This window comes from Pantherophis guttatus, chromosome 4, assembly GCF_059756535.1.
Source record: "Pantherophis guttatus breed Tessera chromosome 4, ASM5975653v1, whole genome shotgun sequence".
NCBI classification, from domain to species: domain Eukaryota; kingdom Metazoa; phylum Chordata; class Lepidosauria; order Squamata; family Colubridae; genus Pantherophis; species Pantherophis guttatus.
Window position 1 is genome coordinate 91,824,391 of NC_142066.1, and position 26,403 is coordinate 91,850,793.

The window sequence follows — 26,403 nt, forward strand, 5'->3', positions numbered from 1 at the left end:
ATTTATTTATTTATTTATTTATTTATTTATTTATTTAATTAATTAATTAATTAATTAATTAATGTATTTATATGCCGCCCTTCTCCAGAAGGACTCAGGGCGAACACAAGTTAAAAAACATGTACAATAAAATCCCATTTTAAACCAAATTAACTAATAAATAATAAAACCCAGAATCAGAATCAGCCTATTTGCTTCAACAGCCAAGTCTTCAGGTCCCGATGGAAGGAGCGGAGATCAGGAGCCGTCCAGAGCTCAGTAGGCAACTCATTCCAGAGGGTGGGAGTACCCACAGAGTACTCCTGGGCGCCGCCAGACGACATTGGCTCGCTGTTGGAACCCTGAGGAGAGCAGCCCTATGTGAGCGAACAGGACGGCGAGAGGCAGGCAGGAGAAGGTCCTGCAAATATCCCAGACCTAAGTCACGTAGGGCCTTATAGGTGAGAACCAGCACCTTGAAGCGGACCCGGAGAACCACTGGTAACCAGTGCAGCTCACGCAGGAAAGGTGTTATATGGGAGTAACAAGGGGCTCCCGTAACAACCTGTGTGGCTGCATTCTGGATCAGCTGGAGTCTCCGGGTAAATAAATAAATAAATAAATAAATAAATAATTTTATTTCTATACCGCCCTTCTCCCGAAGGACTCAGGGCGGTGTACAGCCAATTTAAAAACACAACACACAACAATAATTAAAAATTAAAATAATTACATAGATTTGGCCGATTTAAAACCCCAAACATCTAAAATACCCCAATTAAAATTATTAAGTTGATAGCCCTGCCTGGCGGAACAACAGGGTCTTCAGTGCGCAACGAAACACTCGGAGGTCGGAGATCTTGCGTATTTCCGGGGGCAGTTCATTCCACAGGGCTGGGGCTCCCACAGAAAAGGCCCTCCCCCTGGGTGTCGCCAGCCGACATAACTTGGCTGATGGCACCCTGAGGAGACCCTCTCTGTGGGAGCGGACTGGTCGGTGGGAGGCTATTGGTGGCAGAAGACGGTCTCGAAGGTACCCGGGTCCTATGCCATGGAGCGCTTTAAAGGTGGTAACCAACACCTTGAATCGCACCCGGAAGACCACTGGGAGCCAGTGCAGCTCGCGCAGGAGGGGTGTCACGCGGGCACAACGAGTTGCGCCCATAACCACCCGTGCGGCCGCATTCTGGACCAGCTGGAGCCTCCGAGTGCTCTTCAAGGGGAGCCCCATGTAGAGAGCATTACAATAGTCCAGCCGGGAGATGACAAGGGCATGAGTGACCGTGCGCAAGGCGTCCCGGTCCAGAAAGGGCTGCAGGGGCACACCTCAGGGGCAGGCCCATGTAGAGGGAATTGCAGTAATCCAAGCAGGAAGTAACCAGGGCATGAGTGATAGTGCGAAGGTCATCTCGATCCAGAAAAGGGAGCAACTGGCGCACCAGGCGAACCTGTGCGAAGGCCTCCCTGGTCACAGCCGTCAGGTGGTCTTCTAGGGACAGCCAAGCATCCAGGAGGACACCCAATTTGCGAGCTCTATCAACGAGGGCAAGTTTTTCCCCACCTATCAAAAGTGATGGGGTCTCTGCAACCCGAGATGCCGGCATCCACAGCCACTCAGTCTTGGAGGGGTTGAGCCTGAGTCTGTTTCTACCCATCCAGGCCCGCACCTCCTCCAGGCAATGGGACATCATGGAAAGGGCATCTCTGGGGTGGTCTGGGGTGGAGTATAACTGGGTATCATCAGCATATTGATGATATCTCACCCCGAAGCCATGAACGATCTTACCCAGCGGCTTCATATAGATGTTAAAGAGCAGGGGGGAGAGAACTGACCCCTGAGGCACCCCACAATTTAGGGGCCTCGGGGTGGACCTCTGCCCCCCCGCCCATAAAAACTGCAAGCGACCTGAGAGATAGGAGGAGAGCCTCCCACCCCCAACCCCACAAGTCGCTGCAGTAGGATACCATGGTCGATGGTATGAAAAGCCACTGAGAGGTCAAGTAGGACCAGGATGGAGGAACAACCACCATCCCGAGCCCGCCAGAGATCATTCACCAGAGCAACCAATGCCGTTTCCGTGCTGTGCCCACATCAGAAGCCCAATTGGTACGGGTCTAGGTATTCCATTTCCTCCAGGAACTGTGGGAGCTGTTGCGCCACCACAGTCTCAACAACCTTCGCAATGAAGCGAAGGTTGGAGATGGAACGATAGTTATTAAGTGAGTCTGGATCCAGGGAAGGCTTTTTGAGGAGAGGTCGAACCACCGCCTCCTTAAAAGAGGCGGGGAAGACCCCCTCCTTCAACAAAGCGTTGACAATTGCCTGGATCTAGTCTCTAGTCACCTCCCTGGCAGCCGAAAAAACCAGGGGGGACAAGGATCCAATAAGCAAGTGGAGGAACCAAGTTTACCCATAATCCTGTCCACTTCCTTGACAGAAACAGGGTCAAACTCAACCCAGATATTACTCTCAAGACCTACCCTAGTCTCCCCATTGGATTCTGCCCAGGCAGAGTCCAATCCGATCCGGATCTGAGCGATTTTATCATGCAGAAACTGTACAAAATCCTCAGCTCTGCCCTGTAAAGGGTCTTCCCTTGCTCCCTGATTGAGGAGGTAGCGGGTCACACGAAACAGGGCCACTGGGCGGTTTTCTGCAGATGCAACGAGGACGGCGAAGTAATCTCGCTGTCGAGTCCTGCCGGAGCTCGCCATCAATGGGGTGTGTGGGAGACGAAGGAGTGGAGATAAGCAGCCGCAGAGAACACACAAACAGTTCCTGGATAGCAGCATTCAGGGCAATGATTGATGACGTTGCTGGGCCTCTCCGATTCTGCTGTCCTCGCTGCTCGCAGCTGTTACTGTTAAGGGAGTGGGGGGTGCTTGATTGATAATCACCGGATGTATGTTTAAGGGGCTGAGTTTTTGTTAAATAGCACTGTGGTGTGATTACACCCAGCGCTGACTTTGAACCAAAACACCGACTTGTACTTTACTTTTGACTGCAAGCTTATCATTGCCAAAGTAAACCCTGATTCTCTGTGTGTTACTGGTGATTATTTCCTATCGCAGTTCTGAACGAACGACAAGCCGAGACTCGCTTCGCCGCTTCCATCGCCACTAGATAAGACCTATGGGTTCTTAACTGTGTTCGATCAGATTCAGACCGGGAGGACCTCCAAGTCTCCTCTAGGCGTCTTTTCCGATGTTTCATTTCCCAGAGCTCCATGGAAAACCAAGGAGCGACCCGGTATCTGCGTCGGGTCAGAGGCCGCAAAGGTGCAATTCGGTCCAAGGCGTCGGCAGCCGCCCATTCCCAGGATGCCACCAGAGCCTCAGCCAAATCGCAGGATTGAGAGGTGGGGAATGTCCCAAGCTCCGTCAAGAACCTCTCTGGGTCCATCAGGCACCTGGGGCGGAACCATTTTATGGGTCCCGCCTCCCAGCGGCAAGGGTTGGCAGATTGAAAGTCCAGTCTAAGGAAGGAATGGTCGGTCCATGAGAGGAGGGCGATGGAAAGTTCCCCCCTACCACGATCATTTATCCACTGCCCAGAGAGAAAAACCAGGTCAAGTGTGTGTCGTCCCCTATGAGTTGGGCCCTGAATAACCTGAGTCAGGTCCATGGCTGCCATGGAAGTCAAGACATCGAGCAGTGCGGGCAGGGCTGTGGTAACATAGCTGGGAGATAGGTATGTGACCAACAAACCAGACTGAACTCCAAGGTCCCACTTCAATAGAAGAGACTCACAGGCAATGAATAGAAGAATTGCAGGCAATGCTGTTTGAAAGGGTTTCCTCTCCACCATTTCTCTTTCATTCTGTCTCTGTCACTCTCTCTCTCACATACACACACACAATTTGTTGAGAAACAGCAAAAGGCAAACAACCAGGTAAGGGGACTGACCTGGCCTCAAGCTCGGCACCTGCTCAGAGTGGCGCCCCAAAGCCCGAGACCTGCGTGGGCAACCCCCACCCGTCCAATGTAACAACTGGGCTCCCTTGTAGTGCCTCCTCTCCCATGTGAAGCAGCGGCCGATGCAGGCTCTATCTGCGCGACTATGAAGTGGGATTGGCATGGACGATTCTTGCCCGCAGCGTTGGTGGCCAGGATCAGGTCACAGCCGCCACCAGTCGAGATCAGCAGGCCAGTATGCCTGCAAGATCCCTGGTTTCTGAGGCTGGTGAGGGTCAGCGTTTGGGCTTCGACACATTCTTCTCTTACTGGGTGGTAGTTGTGTGTGAGCAGCGCCTCCAGCTAAGTCTGGCCTGCTGATCTCGACTGGTGGCGGCTGTGACCTGATCCTGGCCACCAATGCTGCGGGCAAGAACCAGCCATGCTGTTCCCACTTCATTGCCGCACAGATGGAACCTGCACTAGCCACTGCTTCACATGAAAGAGGAGGCATTATTAGAGAGCCCATTTGTCACATTGGTCAGGTGGGGTTGCCCACGCAGGTGCTGGGCCTCGGGGCGCCACCCTGTGCAGATGTTGAGCTGGAGGCAGGGGAGAGTCAGTCCCCTTACCTGGTTGCCTGCCCTCTGCCGTTTCTTAACAAATGTCTCTCTCTCTCTCTCTCTCTCTGTGTGTGTGTGTGTGTGTGTGTGTGTGTGTGTGTGTGTGTGTGTGTGTATGTGAGAGAGACAGAGAGAGTGAGAGAGAGATGGTAGAGAAGAAATCCTTTCAAACAGCATTGTCTGAAACTCTTGTTACTTCCCTCCGTCATTTCTCTTTCTGTCTCTTTCGCTCTGTCTCTTTCATACACAGAGACATTTGACTGCTTGAAAGGGACAGGATGCGCTTTGCTTTTACCATAAACACATGCATCCCACAATCTTTCAGAATTGCTGCCTTTTCGTCCTTTTCTCTATTTCCCCTCCCCCCGGTTTTAAAACATTTTATTTGCATATTAAAAAAATCCTGCATTCCAATAATTAAAATTATTTGAACAAAAAAAATGGCACTCGATTAAAATGCATTTTACAGCTCGCAGGACCCTGGTACAGCTTTGTGTATATTCATGTGTTACTAGATTACTGTAATCCCTCTTAGAATCTTCTTTCAAGAAACATGCAAGCTTTTGTGCTATTGGACCAGAAGCTGGACAGGCAGATGGAAAGGAAGGTGCCTTCATTCAGCGTCAGTAGTGCGCTCTGTTCTTTTTTGGGGGGGGGGGATGTGAGAGGGGCAGTACAATCATTTTAAATTTATCCAACTCTTTGCATCTTACAAAGTTAAAACAGTTAAATGAAGTAAAATAAGAAGGCAATGCTTGTGGAATGTACAGTGCATAATTTGGAAGGGCCCGATTACGAATCATTACGATTCACCCGCTTGCTTCTACTGTTCAATTGTTTCTTTTGAAGGCAGTGGGTTTTTCTCTTGCGTTTCTATCTTTTTCAGCTTAGATTTATCAAATTTTTCAATTTCAGCCATATCTGGTTTGTCAGACATTGTTATTGATTGATCAGTGAGACTGTCCCAAAAGATGCAGCCCGAAACCTTCCTGCAGCCGCTCTGAACTGTAACATCCCTTTTCGTTCTTTTCTCAAGCAGCAGCCACAAGGGAGAGGCGGGGGGGGGACTGATTCCATGGGCCACATGGCTTTCTGCCACATCGCCAGAAATATCTCCAGGCACCTGGAGAGACAAAACTCCCAGCCCTTGCTGGATCAGCTGATCCACAGGCCGCAGTTAGACTGGGAAGGGAAGGGCTGTCTTCTGGGCTGGCCATGCCCACTCCCTTCACTAGGGCTTATTTTTGGGGTAGGCCTTATATTAGGCCCACTCAAAAAAAAATCAGGGGAGGGCTTACTTTCAGGGTAGTCATATTTTAGGGGAAACATGGTACTGATTTTTTTAAAGCCACATTCCTAATGTTTGAACAAAACAACTTCCAAATTCTAATAATTAGTTAATCATAGAGAAGAATTATACCTGATAATATTTAGCAGCAGCTTTCATCCCTTCATCACTATCAAGATTCTGTTCTGATGCTATTTGACTGGCCAATGCTCCACAATTAAATAACACGCATGTTTTCTCATAGCCTAAACTTGCCAGAGCTGAAACAAAGTGCATACAAATCAACATTCTTATCTATAAATCAGAGAGTAATGGAGCCTGTAGTAATTAATAAAAGTGAAAACGATAATAAGTATATATCAATGAATCTGCAGATCTATGAAATTCATTAAATAATTTATACACAATTCTTTTTTAAAAAAATCAAAATTAATATTAGATGATTTCCAGGTGATCTAGTTGCTAATAACTAACCTTAAACTTTTATGATTTGAGATGAAAATATTTAAATAATTGTTATTGCAGTCATATCATTGTGCTGTTTGCCTTTACAGGTTCTGGGTTAACACAACTAGCTTGATTTCCTGAAAAATAATGAAGATAGCTTCATTTTCAGTGGAGCTGACAACCACAGCAAAATGAGGAGCCAGAGAATGGATTGGCTCCTCAGAATTCCAGATCAAGGATATTGTGGTATTGGCAACAAGCACTCTATATAATCATTCCCCAAAATGAGATCAAAACATAGTGTCTCCAGCAGATTTTGGAGTTCTCCAAGTGAAAGCCTTCGCTGACAAAGTTGTAGTTCAGAGCAAGGAGTCTGTAATCCCCAGATTACGAGAATTCCCTTAGCGAACGTTCAAAGTTATGTGACCAGCACCCCCTAGCGTTTACGAACAAGGCCCGAAACTACAAATCTTGCAGTAACATGGCAATTGTTCACCATTACGAACAACTGCAGAGGCTCTGCAACATCCATCCTGAATGTTGTCAGCCGAAATGGAACTTCTGAGGGGTGGATATGCCCCTCAGAAACCCAGTTCGCCTATCACAGACCTCACCCAGTCTGTTGCAGGCCGAAATGGAGCCTCCAGGGATTGGATCTGGCCTCCGAGGCCCCATTCGGCCCTCCGCAGGCCTGCCGTAGCCCGTTGCAGAGGATCCAGGCCCCGGAAGCTCCATTTTTGCCTGCAACGGGCCAGGGGAGGCCCGCAGCAGGTCAAACGGACCATTGGCAGGACGCATGAGGCTGGCGAGGAGACTACTTGCTAGATCTTCACAAGATAAGTGACCCAACATGGCACATTGTGGGGGGGGGGAAGCAATTTGGGGAGCATGAGGTATTTCAGTGGATTGGGGAAGCCTTGGGTGGTCTTAGGCAACTACCCTGTTCCATCAGAAGGCCATCCATGGCCTTCCCCACCCTGAAATACCCATGTCACTTAACGAGTGTCCCATTTGATTAGCGAATGCCTTGGCTAAAGGAGGGAATGATCTCATTCAAGATATGAGATTCATTCCCATGAATCCTCGGGTTACAAATGGCATGGGTAGGTTACATTACATTCATAACTCGAAGACTACCTATATTTGCATACTTGGATTTCATAATCAGTTCCAGAAATTGGAACTGCTGAGCCGAAGTGTGCGAGGCCTGGCTGCAACTATCCAAAGGTAATTAGTAGGGCATCTCCACTCCCCCATCCCCACCCTAGCTTAATCTGTGTTCCCTGGAGTGGGCGGGGTCTTAATTAGGGCTTATTTTGGGGGTAGGGCTTATATTGGGTGCACATGTAAAAATCAAGGTAGGACTTACTTTCTGAGTAGGTCGTATTTTCAGGCTTTATAAAAATTCAATATTTATACTGTTTGCTTTTGGATATATGCCAATTGGAATAAGAACACCAATCTGACTATCAAAATACAAAATGATAATGTGGTTCAATTCTGGTTCTGGCCTGATTCTAGTTTCTTTCAACTAGACAAAGCATAGAAAGTAGGTAATGAAAAGAAAAACCTGATAGGATATACAATATTTACACAGATAGATAATCACAAGGTGCCTCAACAACTCAAAACCTTTAGGGTTTGTGAACATAAAGAATATAGTTGCAAAATCAATAGAAAGTAGCCTTCTTAGCACAAATCAACTTCATAAGTATCATTCCAATGAAAATTTTAGGAAAACTAAGCAATCTTTTACCAACTAGAATATTATTCCATTCCAACACTGCTTGCTTCTAAGGATCAAAACAAAAATTATGCTCAAATTCATGAAGGAAGACACATGTCTCTTCTGCAGAATCAGTTAAAGTGACTTTTAAATTAGAGTCACATAAGTGGGATGAGTGGTGTTGAAATTTAATAAATAAATAAGCAATTCTTTAAAAATATATTAAATTAGAATACTTATGAGAGGCTTAGATTTCATATATTTTGAATTCTGTAATAATTAATTACCAAGTTTAACAGATCCTCCAAACAGTGACCCCTTGTCAAAGGCATCTTTCCAGGTAAAAGTTACACAGATCTAAAAATATAAATAAAAACAGTAAATTAATTTCTAGCCTTAAGATAGATGTAAATATTCCAAAAATATTCCTTAAGCAGAAATACAAATGTCAAAAACAGTAAAAATCTGCACCTTATCATTATCTGATAATACATATGGATACAAGGAAGTTTTATGAGAAAATTTGATATATGATAAAGAAATGGGTATATTTAAAGTTCCTTTTACATCAATTATTTTATTATTATAACCAGAATTGGGTGTACAGTCTTTGTTTTAAAACAATATACATTTATGCAATTCAATTAATTGGACTATTCTTAATTTTTGTAGAGTTAAGTACATACTGAAATTTTCTTGGGAAACTAATATATTCCAAAACAGTGATTGATATGTATCCTTGTGATCCAAGAGTATTGTCACACTGTATAATAGATGTCTGTCCAAGGATATCTTCACGACCTCACTTATTTAATTAGAAAAGTATGACTTAAAAGTGTAGAATTCATTCAAAAGCAACTTTTTATTCCAAAGTCAACTACTCTCTTACACAATATACTGCATTTTAAAATGATATTTAAAAGCTTTAATACATTACCTGGTTTTCAGAAAATGGAAATTTTGGTTCTATGGAACACAGTTGATCATAGTATCTGAAATAAACAAATACCACCGTAAGTGTATATGTTGTTGCAAATATACCAGATGTTTGCAAATATACCACAAACCCATGAATGAGATGGCTCTCTCTCTCTATATGAACACATAGCTTGACTTTTCTTTCCTCTCCCTGCCTCTCTCTGTATGTATGTATGTATGTATATACATATATACATGAATGTACATATACCTTGTTTCCCCCAAAATAAGACATCCCCTAATAATAAGCCCAATCGGGCTTTTGAGCGCATGGCAATAAGACCAAGCATTTATTTCAGGGCAGGGTGGATAAAAATCAATGATTTTTTAAAAAAAAATCAAAAAAATCAGATTTTTTTTATTTAAATCGGATTTTTTTATTTAAATTTGATTTTTTTAAATAAAATGCTTTTTGAGGAAAATATATTACCACCCAAAGATTATTCCATCATGAAATAAAGATTAGTTTTTTAATTATGTAGAATAAGGTTGTATGTGTTTAATTTTTTTGGTAAATAAATTCCATTAATCCATTCACAATGTCATGCTCTTCCAGAGGTTTTTGTAAGATTATTGGGCAGTTTCTCTGCCTACAAAATATTATCACAGATGTTTGGTTTATTTTTGCAGTTCTCAAAACTGAATTTGACTCAGCAGAGATCACATGCCTCTTCTTCACAGCAAAAATGTTATAACATGAAGAGAGTTGAGAAAAAGACCTTAATCCTATTGTTCTACAAACCTATGAATACAGAATCAACCCCTTCAATGCTAAGTTTCAAGAAGTTCAGTGAATAGAATAGAAACAATATTTTTCTGATTGTTTGGAGTGGAACAGATCTGCACAAGAAGAAAGTGAAACTAAGTGTGAGGAGGAAGGGGCAAGCAAGCAGTACAAAATGAAAGTGAAACTTTCTGAACACAATACTGCACAGCCACAGACAGACAAGTCTTTGGATCTTTTTGTGTGTATGACCTGAGGTTTATCACATTTTTTCCTTGGAGGAAAAAACCTATAATGGCAGCAGGCCGTAAAAGAGACCCAGTTTGGCAATATTTTAATGAAGTTCCTTTACCTATCGGTAAGACAGGCATGAGTGCAAACTGCAAACACTGCAACAAACAAATGCAAGGCCTGGTGGCCCGAATGAGGCAACATCATGAGAAGTGCTGTGATGAAGATGACTAAAGAAACACATTTGAACAGGCAGGATCTTCAGGTTGGTAAACATTTTTATTGAATCATATTTCTAAAGATTGCCTTGAACTGTCATGTTTGAGCAAAATTATATTTCTTATTATTACTGCATGTTACTGTCATTTGGTACAGTTATGAAGAAAAGCAAATATTCCTTTTGGGGCAGTGCTGTGTACAATAAGCAGAAATTGTATAAACAATAAAATAACAACATTGACTTTTTTGTTTAGGGGAATTCATGAATTCTGGAAACTATCCACCTTCAAGATCACCATCCTCCTGTTCTACAGTTTCAGAGTTATCTATCCAGGATAGTGCTTCATTAGCATCATCATCATCAGACACCCACAGCCACATATCACTATCACCTAAAAGAAAGAAAAAACCTTTCCCTCCTGGAACCACCATAGATAAGTTTGTGATAAAAACTAGCAGATTAGAAAAAGAGTTAATTGATGAAAAAATTGCCCAGTTTGTTTATGCAACGAACTCTTCTTTCTGTCTGACTGAGAACCCACATTTCATTAATATGGTTCAGTCACTGAGACCAGGATACAGTTCACCCAGCAGAGCAGATGTTGCAGGGAAACTGCTGGATAAAGTGTATGACAGAGAAATGGAGCAATGTGCAACAGCTCTGGAGGGTAGAATTGTTAACCCAAGTATTGATGGGTGGAGTAATGTCAACAATGATCCTATTGTATGTGCTTGTATAACAACAGAAGAAGGGAGTCTTCCTTGCAAAAAAAATTGATACGTCAGGAAATGCACACACAGCAGAATACTTACAAGAAGTGGCAGTAAAAGCTATAACAACATGTGAACAAAAATTCAAATGTCTAGTACGCAGTTTGGTCACAGACAATGCTGCAAATGTATCCAAGATGAGAAGAAATTTAGAAGAGCAGGAAGGGAATACAAAGCTAATAACATATGGTTGCAGTGCTCATTTGCTGCACCTCTTAGCCAAAGACTTAAATGTTCCAGAAATAAAGACTAATGTTAAAATTGCTAAATATTTCCATAACAATCATTTTGCTGCAGCAGCTCTGAAAACGATGGGTGGAACCAAGCTAACGCTCCCACAAGATGTTAGATGGAACTCTGTGGTGGACTGTTTTGAGCAGTATATCAAGAACTGGCCTATTCTGATGACAGTTTGTGAAGAAAATCGAGATAAAATAGATGGCACTGTCACGGCCAAAATCCTCAACATTGGGCTTAAGAGAAATGTTGAACATATGCTGAGCATCCTGAAACCCATCTCTGAAGCTTTAAACAAAATACAGAAAAATAGCTGTTTTATTGCTGATGCTGTTGAAATTTGGAAGGAACTGAGTGAACACTTAAAAACAGAACTACACATGGACAGAATTAAATTACAAGCATTAAAAAAACGAATGGGACAAGTACTGTTTCCAGCTCATTTTTTGGCAAATATTGTCAATATCCAGTATCAGGGTCAAAACTTAAGTGCTGAGGAAGAGGAGTTAGCTATGACATGGGTATCCAGCAATCATCCATCTGTAATGCCAACTATAATAAACTTGAAAGCTAAGGGGGAACCATGTTTGCTGAAGATATTTTAAAGAAAGTCACAGCAGTGAACTGGTGGAAGTCACTTAAGCACTTGGATTTAGAGACTGTTCAAGTAATGATTTCACTTTTAACAGCAGTAGCTTCTTCTGCAGACGTTGAAAGAATATTCTCTTCCTTTGGACTCATTCATTCTAAATTGAGAAATCGTTTGGGACCCGATAAAGCAGGAAAGCTTGTTTTTCTTTTCCAGATTATGAACAAAGAAGAAGATGAAGATGACGAGTGAGCTACAGAGGACAGTATTTAAGTTTTTCATGTGTAGGCTGGGCTGACAGTCTAAGTTTCTTAATATATATATATATTTTGTTTAGCCAAATTAGTTAACAAACATGGATGTTTGTTTAAGCAAATAACATATGCTGTAATGTTATTCTTTCAGTTGAATAAATCTATTTAAATTATTATTAAGGTAATGATTATTTTTCTCCTTCCTAAGTACAACAGAAAAGTTGTCCAAATATGAATGATTAACCTATTAAACTGGGGATAAAAAAATTAATATGAAAAGTTGTTATTCTAAAAATCTTCATCTACTTGCATATTAAAGTTATACCAGCAAGAATTAGTCTTTATGTAGAAAACTATGATTTAAATCAAGCCTTACTGACTAGTGATTTAAATCATGATTTAAATCAGTTTGATTTAAATCAAATCCACCCTGTTTCAGGGTTCAAAAAAATATAAGACAGGATCTTATTTTTGGGGAAACACGGTACATACATACATATATACAGAAAAGATTTTGTGTAGCCAATTTTTTTATGTACGATGAAAGTGCAGTACCTAATTATATCTATGTCCAATGTTTTTTAATTTTGTACTATTAATAAAAAACTTAAAAAAAAAAGAAAAAAGAAAGTACGTGATTAATTAACTAGTATGTATTTTAAGTATGTCTGCTAGAGAGAAGTTCTCTGAAGATGGGCTTCAGCATGAGTTCAAAAGCTCAGAAGACAAAACCTCTGGTCCAGGTGATTGACTCAGACTGGATCCTGCAATATTATCCTAGGACATGTATATTTGCCTTCATTGTGCTATATCTTACAGCTGGTCCTCATTTAATAATAATTCATTCAGCAACTGTTCAAAATTAGGATGGTGCTGAATTAAAGGACTTACAACCAGTGCCCAAAGTTACAATCATTGCAGCATACTCCACAGTGATATGACTGCAATCTGGGCTCTTGGCAATCTGTTCAACTTTACGTGTTGCCAAGACTCCACAATCATGTGATCCTCAGAAAGAAGCCTGCAGGACAAACACAAATCACTACTGCAGGAATCCCTCTGGTTTTTGAGATCAGGCTGAAAAAGGTTGTTGAGTCCCATTTTGGGATACATCTTTTTACAGCCAGTTTCTTGGAAAGCAGAATGACTTGGTTGGTTTTCATAAAGGACATTTATGAAACCATCTACTTGGTTTTCATAAAGGACCTTTTCAGCCAGCAGTAGGCAGCAGGCTGAAAATGTCCTTTATGAAAACCAAGCAGAATTTTAGTATGGGGCATTTTCACCATGGCATTTGTAGCCTTTTGCACATAGAGGGGAGTGGAACTGGCACGGTCAATGGGAGAAAGGATTTGAGCTTGCTTTCTATGGCACAGTGTAGCCGTTCTCATCTCCATGTGCAAAAGGGAACTGCCATGCTGGGTTAAAGAAAGAAAGGTTGGATCTTTGGAATCTGAGTTTTGATTCTTCAACAGACTAGGAATTCCCTTCTATTCACAGAGGAATGCTGCCCGTCCTCTTTCAGAAGACAGCTCTTTTATTCTAGCCTCTTAATGACCTATGTGATCACTTAGTGACTGCAACTGGAAAGGTGGAAGTGCAGTCACTGAACAAACAGTCATACTGGTACCTCACTTAACAACAGCAACAACTTCCAGGCAAAATGTCAGGTGAACATGGGGTCATATGTGTTTTATCTTTCTGAAACGGGTATTTAATTGCAGCTTTCAGGCTATGTTCATGATTTTTTTTTTCTTAGAATCTTATTGTCATCTTTAATAATTTGAACATTTTCTGGTCTGAAATATTTTAGGCAAAATATTCTTAATTCATAGCAACCCATATCAGCCTTTAGGCCATCAAATATTGTATTTCATTTCAGAAAATATTTCTTAACTAATTTGCAACATCATGGTTCGAACAGCTCAATAATTATTTTCTTCTACACTGAACCTCTAGCATTTTATTAGATTTTTTTTAAAAAAACATTTTTTTAAAAAAAATGAAGCTCGATTTTTTATTTATTTATTTATTTATTTTTCATATTTGTATACCGCCCTACTCCCGAAGGACTCAGGGCGGTGAACAGCCATAATAAATACAAATACATATAGAAGTTAAAAACTATTAAAAAACAGATTAAGTAATTTAGGCTCAAAAATTAAAACATCCAAATTTATCTAAAGAGGTCTAAAACCCGATTTAAAAGCCAGTTTAAAAGCCAATTAAAAAGGGAGAGTTAGGCCAGACCAGCTTGTTGGAATAGAAATGTTTTCAGGGCATGGTGGAATATGCGTAAGTCTTGGATGTTTCGTAACTCCGGGGGAAGCCCGTTCCAGATGGTAGGTGCCCCCACAGAAAAGGCTCTTTCCCTGGGGGCCGTCAGACGACATTGTTTGGCCGACGGCACCCTGAGGAGTCCCTCTCTATGGGAGCAAACTGGTCGGTGAGAGGCTATTGGTGGCAGGAGGCGGTCTCGTAAGTACCCTGGTCCTGAGCCATTTTAATGTGCGACCAGTTTATCTACCAAGAGAGAAAGAAATAGATAGATAAATACATCTTATCCATATGGAATACAACCAGGAAGTGCTACTACAGAAATTATTTTACTTTTTGACTGTAACATAAAGACAATATAAGGCACAAAAGCTCTTCTTGTCCATACCTGAAGATTACAATGTGGATGTCAAGTTAGACACCCTGGGAGGTTAGCAATGTGGATCTCAAGTGAGACACCCTGGAAGAACTAGCAAGCCGTTATACCAAAATAGGATGAGGAAGAATTAAGTGGAAATATTAGAGAAGGCTTTGGACCTCCAACCATCCCCACTCCTGGGTTGATTCACTACAGATAGTCCTTAACCACAACTGAGTCCAAAATTCCCATTTCTAAGCAAGGCCGTTAAGTGAGCTTTGCCCCATTTCACAATCTTTTTTACCAAAATTGTTAAGCAAATCACTGCAGTTTTTAAGTGAATTGGGCTTCTCCCATTGATTTTGCTTGTCAGAAAGCAAGATGGGAAGGTTACAAATGATTATCATATGACCCCAGGACAGTGTCATAAAGACATAAATAACTAACCAAGTGCCTGAAATTTTGATCATGTGACTATGAAGATACTGCAATGGGATAAGTGTGAAAACCAATCGTAAATCAATTTTTTCAGTGCCATTGTAACTTTGAATGGTCACTAAACAAATGGTTGTAAGTTGAGCTCCAGAAACCCCCGCCAACAGCCCCGATCCCAGACGGTTCCTTCGAGACCCCGGTCTAGTTTTGGTAGTGTAGAGCACATTCCTGTGATCTCAGGGGTACCACAACCCCCCCCCCCGATTGATCCAGGGAAAGCTCTTTTTCTGGTGTGGGGGTAGCAGCCATTCATGGCTGCCAAGGCTGGGGCAGCTTGACAAAAGAGCGAGAGAAAGTGACAGCGTATTGGATCAGTGAGAGCTTTCTATTACTAAATAATACAGAGAACACCCTGAGGGCAAATGGCTTTGAAGATTGCATCTAAGATGAGATAAGCGGCGAAGTTAAAGAAAGGGGGGGAAAAATCTTTTTACCCTATTCGGCTACTTAGCTAAAGGACTTAATTGTTTAATTGCTTCACTTTCACTATTGTCTGAGACCGGGACTGAATTGAGAGAGAGAAGTTTAGCAGGATTGGTAATCTTTGTCTGCTTTATTTTTTTTAAGAGAAGAACTGGTGGATATTGGCTGGAGTATTTGATTGGATTCGAAGTTTTTTTTTACTTTTTCTATTCCTTTAAAAACTTTTAAAACTTTTTTTTTAGGTAATCTTTGTTAGTAGAAAGACAGGAGAGTGTACTGCCATCTGCTGGAGAAACTTGTTTTTATGTTTATTCAAGTTTACAGCTAAGAGCTACAGCGTAGACAAAACAAAGAGGCTGTATGCGAAGTTGATAAGACCTGTGAACAGTTGGAGAATGTGGTTTATTTGCACTGTTTAAACAGGTGCTTTGGCTGGTTCTTATGGAAACAGAAGTCTTGAAATAAGATACAAGGTCACTGTGCTCTGTAGAGCTGCTACTTGCTTTTTTTTTCTGAACTATTGCTCTTAATATTGTGGCTTGACTAAAGTATCACTCTCTTAATGCTTTCTCCTTTTTCCCTTTGATTCTCATATTTTTGAGCTTTCTCTCTTTTTTTCTTTTTTCTTTTTTTCTGGTTCTCCGTCCCTTCTCACATTTGAATATAATTGTATTGGATTATGGTAATCAAGTACCTGAAGAACCTCTAGTTTTTGTTTTTGGTTTTTGTAATTGGAACCCTTATTTTTATTTTTTTGGCTTTTTTATTTTTTTGGTTTATTTTTCTTTTTTTACCTCTTTTTGCTGGATCTCTTTTTTTGCTTTTTCTCTTTCCTTTTTAATATCTAAAGGATTATGGTTTGGATGAACCAGAAGAGCTTGATTTGATCAAATTTTTTTGTTCTTGATTTTTACCCCTTGGTTTTTTTCTCCCTCTTCTTTGGATTTTTTTTCCTTTTTCTCCTTTTTCTTCACTTGATTGGATTACAAAATGAGCAGAAAAGTAGCTACAGTTGGATCTGCTGCAACTATGCCTGCATCATCACCATCTGGTGGACAAAGATCTATCCAGACAATGTTGCAACAAGAAAAAGATAAAGATAAAGAATCACCAATACAAACAATTTTACAAACAGTACAAAGAATGGAACAACAACTATCCAAGACAGATGAAAAAGTTCAAAGGACGGAACAGCAGCTACTTAAGACAGATGAAAAAGTTCAAAGGATGGAACAACAACTACTTAAGACAAATGAAAAAGTGGATAATATTCAGCAAACAATGGTGAATTATGAAGACTGTCAAAACTAGAGAAGAAGGAAGACCAAAAGGAAGAGAAAATAAAAGAAATTGAGAATAGACTGGGAGTCTCAAATCTATTCCCCCCTCCTCCTGATCCTTCCTGTATCTTATTTTTATTTGTGAGTAGGGCCACCAGTCTATTGCTATTCCTTGTTCTTTTAATTCTTCCCTAGTTTTTAATTTACCCTGTGTATCCAATATTTCTCTATATCGTAATTTTTTGTTTTGATAATATGTTTGGGTGGGTGGTTGCTTCTATTGTCGACAGCCAACCGGGGATTTTCATATATAGTTTACGTTGAATTTGTTGCCAGGTACTAATTAAAGATTTCCTAATGGTATGATTGTTAAAATGTTTGTATGATTTGTTTCCAGAATTCCAAATAAAGGCATGCCTTCCCTTCATTAGGTCATGTCCTTCCAGCTTTAACAGTCTTTGATTCTCCAAAGTTATCCATTCCTTAATCCATAGTAAACTGGCAGCCTTGTAATATTTTTGCCATGCTGGAAAACCGAAACCACCCCTAATTTTATCATCTCGTAATATGTTTAATTTTATTCTCGATTTTTTCCCCTCCCATACAAATTTTGTGGTTATTTTATCCAAATTATCAAAAAATTTCTTATCCAATTTTATTGGGATCGTTTGGAATAAATAAAGGAGTCTTGGAAGTATGTTGGATTTTACCACTGCTATCCTCCCCCAGAAGGGACAACTTTAATTTCCCCCATTTATCTAAATCTTCTTTAATTTTCTGGACCAAGGGTTCATAATTATCCTGTTTTATTGTTACTGTTCTAGCCGTCAAATGGATCCCTAAGTACTTCACTTTCTTTACCGCCTGTAGTTGTGAAACATTTACTAATTGCTCTACTTGCTTTGCTGTCATATTTTTTGTTATCATATTTGTTTTTTCTTTGTTGATTTTTAGGCCTGCTACTCTTCCAAATTTTTCAATTTCTTTTATTAACTTGGGGATTGTTTCTATTGAGTCTTCTATAAAAAAGACAAGATCGTCCGCAAAAGCTTGGACCTTGTACTCCTCTCTCTTAATCTTTAGTCCTTGTATCTCTTTGTTTGCCCTAATTCTAATTAATAAATTTTCTAACGTTAAAATGAAAAGCAAGGGGGACAGCGGGCATCCCTGCCTTACTCCTTTATTTATTCCAAAAAATCCCGTTGGGTCCACATTTACCAATATACATGCTTTTTGGTCCTGGTATATTGATGATATCATTTTTGTGAATTTATCGTCGAAATTCATACTTTTAATTTGTTCTTTCATAAATTGCCAGTTTACTTGGTCAAATGCTTTTTGTGCATCCAGAAAGATCAGGACTATCTGTCTTTCTGGATGCACTTCATAATACTCTAAAACATCCATTACCATCCTTAAATTATTTTTTGTCTTGTGGGCAAGAAACCGTTTTGGTCCTGATGTATTTTGTTATGTAATTTTTTTTCATTCTATTAGCAATTATATTCATTAGGATCTTGTAATCGGTGTTCAACAAAGAAATCGGACTGTAATTTTTTATTAATGTGGCATCTGCCCCTTCTTTTGGTATTAGGGAGATATACGCTTCCTTCCATGTGTTTGGTAATTTTGCCTCCGACAGGGCTTCATTATACACTTCTAATAATATTCCATTTAATAATTCTCCAAATGTTTTGTAAAATTCTGTTGGTAAACCATCGGTCCCCAGGGTTTTATTATTTTTCTCTCTCTTCAATGCTTCTTTTAATTCACCCATCGTGATCTCTCTGTTTAGTAATTCTTTTTCCTCCTCTGTTAATATTTGTACCCCCTCTCCTTTTAAGTACTGTTCAATTTCCTCTGTTGTTGCTATGTCCTTCTCATAAAGCTTCTGATAATATTGAAGTATTATTTCCTTTTTCTTCTCTATGCTTTGTTGGATCTTCCCCTCATCATCTTGTAATTTCTGGATTGTTCTTTTTTCCCTTTCTTTCCTTAGCCTATACGCCAACCACCTCCCTGGTTTATTTGCATGCTCAAAATAGTTCTGCCTTATATATTTCAAATTTAGTACATATTTCCCTTGTTCTAATATGTTGAGCTTATGTTTTGCTGCTATCCACTTCACCCTTATTTCTTCATCTCCTGGTTTCCCTTGCAATTTATGTTTCCAATTTTGAATTTCCTCCTGTATTTTATTATATTCTTTTTCTCTCTCCTTTCTCCTTTTTGCATTATATGCTATTGTAAGGCCTCTTACATACGCCTTAGTCGTGTCCCATAAATTTTGTAGGGAGGTGTGTTGTTTTGTATTTTCCTTATAGAACAATTCTAGTTCTTTTTCCAAATACTTCTTATATTCTTTCTCTTTGATTACCTGTAAGTTCATTGTCCATCTGTTTTTTTTCCTCTGATGCCCCTTCCACGTCATCATTAATGGGTTATGATCTGCCCAATCGTTTGATAAGATTTCTACGGTTTCTATCTCTCTCATTAACATACCAGATACCCATGCCATGTCTAACCTGGACCAAGACTTGTGTGGATTCGAGTAATATGTGAAATTCTTGGTTTCGGGGTTATAAAACCTCCAGCTGTCTATCATGTTTAACTCTTCGACCATTTCTGTAAAGGTTCTAGGTAATATGTTTTTCTTATTTTTATTTTGCTGGTCAGATTTATAATCTTTTTTTACATCCGAAATGGCATTAAAATTTCCAATTAGACATACATTTTCGATTTTTTGCTCTATGATTTTCTCATGCACTTTTTTGTAGAATTCTAATTGTTTACTATTTGGTGCATATATCGCAACCAATAATATATTTTTGAAGTCAAATTTTAACTCTATCATCACAATTCTACCTTCAGTGTCTGTATATCTTATATTACTATCTATCCCTTCCTTAATATATACCACTACTCCTCTTTTTTTCTCTTCTGCCAGTGATGAATATGTTATTCCTAATTTCTTATATTGTATGTAATTTATATCTTGTTTTCTTATGTGTACCTCTTGGAGACATACTATATCGGACTTTTGTTTCAGAATCTTTTTGAAAATTTGGTGTCGTTTAGATGGTGAGTTGAGACCATTTACATTTACTGATAGAATTCTTAGAGTTCTTTCCATGTCTTACTGACTTTCCTGTTGTTTCTTCTTTGTTTCTTCTAGTTCCTTTTTTTTGCCTCTTGTTTGTACTCCTCCTTCCTCCTGAGTCTCTCCTTCCTCCTCTTTTCCTCCCTGTGGTGGGGTTCTTTCACGTTCCTGTCTCTGTTTTCCTTTAATGCTTCTTCCTCCCTCCTCTCTGCTATCGTGTGTTATCTCACTGGCCATCATTTGGTCATATAGTTCCCTTGCTTTACTCTGCAAATCCACCTTTATTTTCCTTCCCTGCCACGTTACCAACATTCTCTTGGAAATTGGATAAATTATTAGAATCTAAAGAAGGGAAATTAATTTCAAAAATCTACAAATATTTACTTGAATATGATTTGGCAGAAGAATTAGTGAAAGGGCAGATGATAGCATGGGCGAGAAACATTGGCCACAGTCTACAGCTAGAAGATTGGGAAAGAGTGTGGGAAACTAACTACAGTATGACAAAATCGGTGGCCTACAAAGAAAATCATTATAAGATGTGGTATCGATGGCATCTGGCCCCTGCAAGACTTGCAAAAATGTACCCAAATGTAGATTCGACCTGTTGGAAGTGCAGAAAAACACAGGGAACCTTCTACCATGTTTGGTGGCTTTGCCCGGTCATTAAGAAATACTGGAACAAGGTAAGGATATGGATAAGAGAAATTACAGATTGTGAAATTGAATTAGAACCTGAGATTTTCCTATTGGGCATGATCAAAAAGAACATCCGAAATGACATAAAATACCTAATACTTCATATAATCACAGCGGCAAGATTAGCACTAGCACAATTTTGGAAAAGCGATCGATTGCCAACAGACCAGGAATTAATACAAAAAATATATACATGCGCAGAGATGGACAGACTAACTTTAGAGTTACAGGATAAGGAGGACTCTAAATATTATGAAACATGGAATAGATGGTACCAATGGATAAACCAGAGAAAAGGAAATGGGTAGAGATGAAATTTAGAAGAAATTAATATAACAAAAACAGCACTGTCAGAGGTATAGAATATGGAATATTTTATTGTATGTTTGTATATATGTACATATAATATATATAATATATTTATATAGTATAATGGAAATTAGTCAATAGGTGACATTTATGTACTGTATATGCAAATTTGTTTCTCAATTGAGAGAAACTTGTATGTTTTTTAAATGTTTTTTCTTTTAAACAATAAAGTTTAATTTTAAAAAAAAAGAGAGAATAGACTGGGAGATGTGGAACTAGAAGCAAGTGGATTAATCCGATGGGAAATAGAAAAAGCAGAATTTTATTTAAGATTTCAAAATGTGGAAGAAGAAAAAGGAGAAAACCTTCCAGATGTGATGATTGGGTTGCTGTCTGAAGCTTTAGAAACTACTAAAGAGAAAGTGATGGAAGGAGTTGACGAGATTTACCGAGTTTATACTAGATATGCTATACGTAATAAACTCCCAAGAGAGGTACATATAAGATTTACTAAGAAATCGATTAAAGCACAAATTTTTCAAGCAACAAGAAAAAAAAACCTTGAAATACAAAGAAAAAGAAGTGGTGGTCTTGAGACAAATACCAAGGAAAGTAAGAGAGTTGAGAAGAGAGTACCAGTTTTTGACGAAAATATTGATGCAAAAAGGAATTAAGTACAGATGGTTGACCCTAAAAGGATTAACTTTTGTATGGCAACTTCAAAGATACCGGCTGAACACAATTTCTTTCTTTCTTTCTTTCTTTCTTTCTTTCTTTCTTTCTTTCTTTCTTTCTTTCTTTCTTTCTTTCTTTCTTTCTTTCTTCTTTCTTTCTTTCCTTTCTTTCCTTATTATTTATTTATTTATTATCTATTTATTTATTTATTTATTATATTTCTATACCGCCTTTCTCCCGTAGGACTCAAGGCGGTGTACAGTCAAGAAAAATATAGACACACAAACATCATAAAATTGCTAATTAAAATTATTACTTAGTTTGGTTAATTAAATAAAACCCAGAATTAGGTAACATTTAAAAAATCATTCACATGTTCATATGTTTAGCCCCGCCTGTTGGAACATCAGGGTCTTGAGGGCACGGCGGAAAGCACGGAGATCAGGGATATTCCGTATCTCTGGGGGCAGTTCATTCCAAAGAGTTGGAGCCCTCACAGAGAAGGCCCTCCCCCTGGGAGTCGTCAGTCGGCATAATTTGACTGACGGTACCCTGAGTAGTCCCTCCCTGTGAGAACGAACTGGTCGGTGGGAGGTTTTGGTGGCAAAAGACGGTCTCTTAGGTACCCAGGTCCTAAGCCATGGAGCAATTTGATAAAGCAATTTATCAATTTAACAATTGATAAAGCAAGAGCTTTCTATGACCAATTTCTTAGAGAAAAAGAAAAGGAAATGCAATTTGAAATCCAACCTGTAGTCCCAATAAAATTTACAGAGGAAAAATTGGCAATACTCGAGTCAACAGAGGGAGCAGTTGGGGGAGCTATTCAACAAAAGGAACAATGTAAAGTAAGATCTACTAGAGCAACAAAACCTACATATAAAGTATGAATATGGAAGAAAGGAAATTAATTTCAATAAATATAAATGGACTTAATTCGGCTATTAAAAGAAAGTATTTCACAAATTAGAGAAACTAAAAGCTGATATAATTTGCTTACAAGAAGTACATATTAAAAAACAACACAAATACTTATTGACACAACCAAAACTTGGGAAAACCTTTTTATCTCTATCGCAAAGCAAAAAAAGAGGAGTCGTATTATATATTAAAAATGCAATAGTGGCGGAACAAAAATATTCAGACTTAGAAGGTAGAATTTTGATGGTTGAAATAATTGATAACAATATGAAAATTCTTTTAATAGTAATATATGCTCCAAATGAAAATCAAAATGACTTTTATAGAAGATTACATAATAAAATAATTGAAATGGAATACGATAATATATGTATGATGGGGGACTTCAATGGAATTGTGGATGAAGATTTGGATTACAAAACGAATAAGGCAACAAAATATTCTAGAAAGATACTACCAAGATCCTTCTTTAAGACGATGGAGGAAATAAATATGAAAGATACATGGAGAGAAAGAAACAGAGAAAATAAACAATATACTTTCTACTCTGACAGACATTCATCTTGGTCAAGATTAGATATGATATGATATGACAACAATGGATTTGTTGCTGAATATAGACTATGTGGAAATAGAAGCCAATTTATGGGCGGACCATAATCCTGTGATAATAACCTGGAAAGGACGAACAAGAAGATCTAGATGGACTTTAAATAATACAATATTAAAAGAGCAAGATTTTGTGCAGAAAATGGAAAGAGACCTGGCTTTCTTTTTTAAAGAAAATAAGAAAGAAGAGACATCGATACAAAACTGCTGGGATACAATGAAGGCATATGCCAGAGGAATAATTATAGACTACACAAGAAAAAGGAATGCAAAAAAAAGGGCTAACGTCGAAATTATTAACCGATGATTACAAAAGGTTTGAAAAGGAACTCCAGAAAGATCCACACAAGAAGGATATTAAAATCAAAATGGATACAATAAAGCATAAAATGGATCTACTGGAGAAAGAAGAATTAGCCCAAAAAATAAGAAGTGCCAAACAAAACTACTTTGAAAATGCGAATAAACCAGGCAGATGGTTAGCTTATAAATTGAAAAAGGAAAGAGAATCGAGGAAAATAACACACTTAGTGGATGCACAAGGGCAAAGTAAATTTTGAAATAAAGAGATAATAATACAAGAGTTTTATAGACAATTATATAAAAGAGAGACAATAGAGGAGGAAAAAGTGCTAAAGTATCTACAAGAATCAAAATTACCTCGGATTTGTAAAGATGTGGAGGAGATGTTGGAAAGAAACATAACGATGATGGAATTAACAGAAGCAATCAAGAAGCAAAAGAATGGGAAGGCGCCAGGGCCAGATGGTCTACCAGTTGAATACTACAGGACACTACAAGAATCTTTGACCCTTCCACTATTGGAGGTGATGAATGAGGTGATGACAATACCTAAATCATGGACTGAGGCGTAAATTACATTGATTCACAAAGAAGACACAGACCCACAACAAATCAAAAACTACAGGCCTATATCCTTGCTAAATTCGGACTATAAAATTTTTGCTTCAATATTGGCGGAGAGACTTAAGAGATATTTGAATAATTTTATACATGCAGATCAAAATGGATTCCTACCAAAAAGACAAATTAGAGATAATATAAGAATAATTTTGGATACTTTAGAGTATTATGAAGCACATCCTGAAAAACAGATGGCTTTGGTATTTTTAGATGCACAAAAAGCTTTTGACAACATTAATTGGCGATTTATGATACTCCAAATGGAAAAGATGGGCTTTGGAAGGAAATTTATACAGGCAATTGAAGCTATTTATTTTAAACAGATAGCAAAAGTAATGATAAATGGAGAACTGACTGATCCCATTGAAATAGAAAAAGGCACTAGACAAGGATGCCCGCTGTCCCCATTGTTGTTTATTTTGACTTTAGAAGTTTTAAATAGATGCATCAGAGAAGAAAAAGAGATAAAAGGCATGAAAATTCGAAAAGAAGAATATAAACTTCAAGCCTTTGCAGATGATTTGGTCTTTATCAATGAAGAACCACTAACAATAATAAATAAATTGATAGAAACTGTTGGAGAATTTGGCAAAGTATGGCAAATACTTTGAAGAATTTGGCAAGAATTTGGCAAAAAATATCATTGAAAATTAATAAAGATAAAACGAAGATAATGACTAGAAACATGTTGAAAAAGCAAAAAGAAGAATTGATGGAGGTTTCAAAAATGCAGGTTACAAACAAAGTAAAATATTGTAGTGCACTCAAAGAAAATATCTATAATAAGCTTAAACAACAGATAGGGCAAGACTTGGTGAAATGGGGTGATTTACAGTTATCTTTGATTGGTAGGATCTCAACTATTAAGATGAATATTCTGCCTAGAATTTTGTACCTATTTCAGACAATTCCAATCAAGTTGGGTAAGGAATTTTTTGTAGATTTAAACAAAATGATACTGAAATATATTTGGCAAGGAAAAAAGGCGAGAATAAAATTAAAACTGTTACAAGATGTTAAAGCCAGGGGTGGTTTTGGTTTGCCTAATTTTGAATTGTATTATCAAGCAGCAAGTTTAATGTGGACTAAAGAATGGATAACTTTGAGAAATTCTAGATTATTGAATTTGGAGGGACACGATTTGTTGATGGGGTGGTATGCCTTTTTATAGTATAAAGGCACAAAAATACAAGGGTATTTTAGAAGACATCAGATACGTGAAGCTTTATGGTTGAATTGGGAGAAGGTCAAAAAATATCATTATTTAAAGAGTCCAACCTGGATATCTACAACTGAAGCTTTTTCATATCCAGTAATACCCAAAAGGGAACAAATTATTAGGTATAGTGAATTGTTGGATGAAAAGGGTGAACTTAAATTAAAGCAGGAATTAGAAGACCAGGGATATAAGATGGATTGGTTTTCATATATGCAAATATTTTCTAGATATAGAGAAGATCTCAAACAAGAAGGTTTTTATAATGTCTTGACTAATTTAGATAAGATTTTAATGGGCTCTGATGATCATATAATTAAAAAGTTGTACGGATATTTGTTAGAAGTAAAACTGGAAGAAGAACAAGTTAAAGAAACAATGATAGCGTGGGGGAAAAATTTTGATTACGGTATTGATGTAGAGAAATGGCAAAAATTGTGGTCACATGATTGTCATTTATCTAGACATAAATGACAATGTCTACAGCTTATAAGGAGAATTTGTATAAGATATTTTACAGGTGGCATTTACCCCCGATGAGGATAGCCAGAATGTTCCAGAGTAAATCGGAGAAGTGTTGGAAATGTCATCAGATTCCAGGATCCTATTACCACATGTGGTGGACATGCAGAGATGCTAAGAGATATTGAACTAAGATACACATGTGGCTGGAAAAAATGACTAAGAGACATATTGATTTTAAATCAGAGATATTTTTATTAGGATCTTACCAGAGACATTCAATAAAGAATTGCAATATTTAATTGTGAAACTTTTAACAGCAGCTAGAATTGTATTTGCAAAAAATTGGAAAGGAGAAAGGATATCTACTGATGAAGAAATTATTAAGAAAATGATGGACTGTGGTGAAATGAGTAAAAGGACATTTGAAATAAGAGAGCAAGAAGATAAACAATATTATTTGATATGGGATTTATTTTATCAATGGATGGACAATAAAAAATGGAGATAAACATGAAATATGTGGATGCTGAGATAAATTAAGTGAATTATATATATATGAAAATAACCTCAAAATAGTGATATTTTGAAGAGAGGAGGGACCACAAAAGGATACAAACTGATCGATATACTGTCTGTAACTGTATGGAATGATGATGTTTTTATGTTTTATTCTTGTTTAAAAATAAAAAATT

The 26,403-nt window shown here is 38.4% G+C and overlaps 1 protein-coding gene and 1 pseudogene across 4 annotated transcripts in view; both read right to left on the reverse strand.

Moving 5' to 3' along the window:
- PDCD6IP (programmed cell death 6 interacting protein) overlaps positions 1 to 26,403 on the reverse strand; it is a 120,721-nt gene that overhangs the window by 62,577 nt on the left and 31,741 nt on the right. For all 4 annotated transcript variants that reach the window (XM_060686023.2, XM_060686022.2, XM_087894116.1 and 1 more), the window contains exons 2-4: positions 8,895 to 8,949; positions 8,245 to 8,314; positions 5,917 to 6,044 (exon numbers count right to left, since the gene is read on the reverse strand). In XM_060686023.2, the coding sequence (XP_060542006.1) occupies positions 5,917 to 6,044; positions 8,245 to 8,314; positions 8,895 to 8,949 (253 nt within the window). The remainder of the gene's footprint in view (positions 1 to 5,916; positions 6,045 to 8,244; positions 8,315 to 8,894; positions 8,950 to 26,403) is intronic.
- On the reverse strand, positions 5,299 to 5,513 carry LOC132710266 (thymosin beta-4-like; annotated as a pseudogene).